Below are 2289 nucleotides of genomic sequence, written 5' to 3'. Positions count from 1 at the left end.
CAGAGCACACTAGGTGTGCGCGCTTTTGATGTGCCTGAGTGTGTGATAAAAATGTACGACCAACGGGGACCCAGCAGCAACGCACGACGTCGGAGTCCAAGGCTGCAGAGTTAAGAAAGCTCACTAATACTGCAAGCCATGCATGTCTTTCGGTGGCGGTTGTGGATCATATGCTGAAGTGTAATAAGGAACGATGAAGAATGCACGCAGTGCTCGTTGTATGCGGATGGTAGTATCAGGTGTTACAGCTGCAGCGAGGGCGCCCCAGACCCCCGGGGAGAATCCCCCGGGGTAGCTACGTAGGGCCCTCGGGGACCACATCAGCAGACCATTTGTGAAACGAATCTATCATTCGGGCCTGCCGCTGTACATACATACGTCAATGTACAGCTATGGCAGCGTCCCCAAGCTGTGGGGACCTCTGCCGTTGGGGAGGGCCGTTTGTACCGGGGCTCTCTCCCCTTGGGGAGCCTGAGAATCTCCCCAAACGATTTTCCCTGGGGAGTATTTCGCCGTGGCTGAAGCGCCCTCACCGGACGCGCCCGACCAGTTAGGGAAGGTCCAGGAGTGACTCGCGCCGCCTAGCGCCATCGATTTCCCGCAATCCCGGCGACCTTCCCGACGGCCCAGCACCATACCAATTTGTACGGCATGTACTACCCATCCCTACAGCAAACCAATGCTTCAAACGAAATTTCCCATTGCATGAGGTAGACAGTTAGTAAGCGAAATTGGCTCTGTTGGTTAGGTGAATACAAACAATAGCTTTGCCTTACCAACTTCACTCGCTGATGAAGCTTAAGGTCGAGGACCCCATTAAGAAGAGCATTGCCAATGCAAAGAGGAATAAAAGGCGACGGGATAGAGCAAAGCAGCTTCGGAATGCCCAGCCCCCGAGCCTTTCGACAAACGTAGCTGTCCCAAGTGCCAATGCGCAAGAGGCGCCGGTGAACATTGATAACGACGCGACCTATGAGCTCGAAGATTTTGATCCGATTCACCGTGAAGACGCTGGCGACGTGGAAGCATCGGAAGATGCTGACGGTTTCAGCGCAGCCGAGGAGGAACCAGAACCAGAGCCCGGACCAGAGTCCACGTTAGCACAAGATGTGCGGGAAGCGTACGTGCGTGACTTTGCAGCAGCCGCGGAGAGCCGGACTTGCTTTCTGAACAGCAGCGCTGGCGTACTTCGCAGCCTGGCGGGAAGCAGACCTGAGGCGTGCCCCCGGTGCGCCGTGCGCTCCCCCGAAGGGGGACGGACCTGCCCTGTGACCATCATTACTTGGGAGCAACCCATATGCGTAGATGTCCCTGTGTGCTGGTGCACACCCTGTCGGGCGTTTCATAACATGCGTCCCACAGAGTTCAACTGCCTACCCGACGCTAAGGCTGGGTGGGACCTCCACCTCCAGCGAGACGGCCAGCATGTTCTCTGGTGGCACCAGTCGCTCCTGCAGCTGTTCGACCTTGTGTCATTCAGGAGCAGGCACCTGAGTGCGGACGCGTTCTGCTCTGCACTCCTTGACACCTGGGAGCAAAATGGCATCCGCCGTCCAGTTTCTGTTTCGGCAACCACACTTCGTAAACGCCTTCGGCAAGCACTCCTCCTGTACATGGACTGCCAGGGCGTCGTGGATGACTACCCGGAGGGCACACTTAGCACCTGGCCCCGTGGAGCTCTGAATGGGTGCCCTTGTTGTGGGGACACTCTCAGGTGCAGCAGTGCAGTGAATGGTGCGGCCGCAGCCGCCCCAGCCCCTGTTACAGGTGCCGCATCGCCGGGGGTCGTGGGAGAAGCAGCAGCAGTGGAGGGGCCGGATCCTGGACTGGAGCGCACAGAGGTGGCGGCAGCAGGCAGCCCTGCCGCCACTGAGGGCAATCCCGTCCCCCCAGTCCCGTCAGCCGGCGCAGCAGCCCCAGAAACCATGGCGGCAGCGGTGTCCACGGGCGCTGAAGTGCTAGGGGCGGCAGTGCTCGCGTCGACTGACTGGCTGCTTCGGGACACCTGCAGCCCCGAAGCCGCAGGGCCTGGCCCCACGAGCTTGCACTCGGTACATTTCGATGCCTGCTTTAAGCTAAACCTGCTGTCCCATAAGGGCTACGTTTCTGGCTACACACAGCTAGGACGGCGCCGTTACTTCTTGCCCAACGCATCGATACAGCAGGTGCTTTTGGACGGTCATGCGTCACAGCAGATTGGTGTGACGCACTGCTCGAACTTCGATGCTGACAAGGTGGGTGTGGGTCGGGAGCCAATGCGTGTTTTTAGTGAGCAGCCTTTGCCTTTTC

General features: G+C 58.7%; 1 protein-coding gene across 1 annotated transcript in view; it reads left to right on the top strand.

Moving 5' to 3' along the window:
- Window positions 1–791: 791 nt before the first annotated feature.
- Window positions 792–2289, top strand: part of VOLCADRAFT_97300 (uncharacterized protein) — a gene marked incomplete at both ends in the record, with an annotated part of 3843 nt that continues 2345 nt past the window's right edge. The window contains one exon of the mRNA XM_002956289.1: window positions 792–2268. Within this exon, the coding sequence (XP_002956335.1) occupies window positions 792–2268 (1477 nt within the window). The remainder of the gene's footprint in view (window positions 2269–2289) is intronic.

Source organism: Volvox carteri (assembly GCF_000143455.1).
Source record: "Volvox carteri f. nagariensis unplaced genomic scaffold VOLCAscaffold_59, whole genome shotgun sequence".
Taxonomy (NCBI): Eukaryota; Viridiplantae; Chlorophyta; class Chlorophyceae; order Chlamydomonadales; family Volvocaceae; genus Volvox; species Volvox carteri.
The sequence above is the reverse complement of the archived record's forward strand: the minus strand, read 5'-3'. Positions and strand labels throughout refer to the sequence as shown.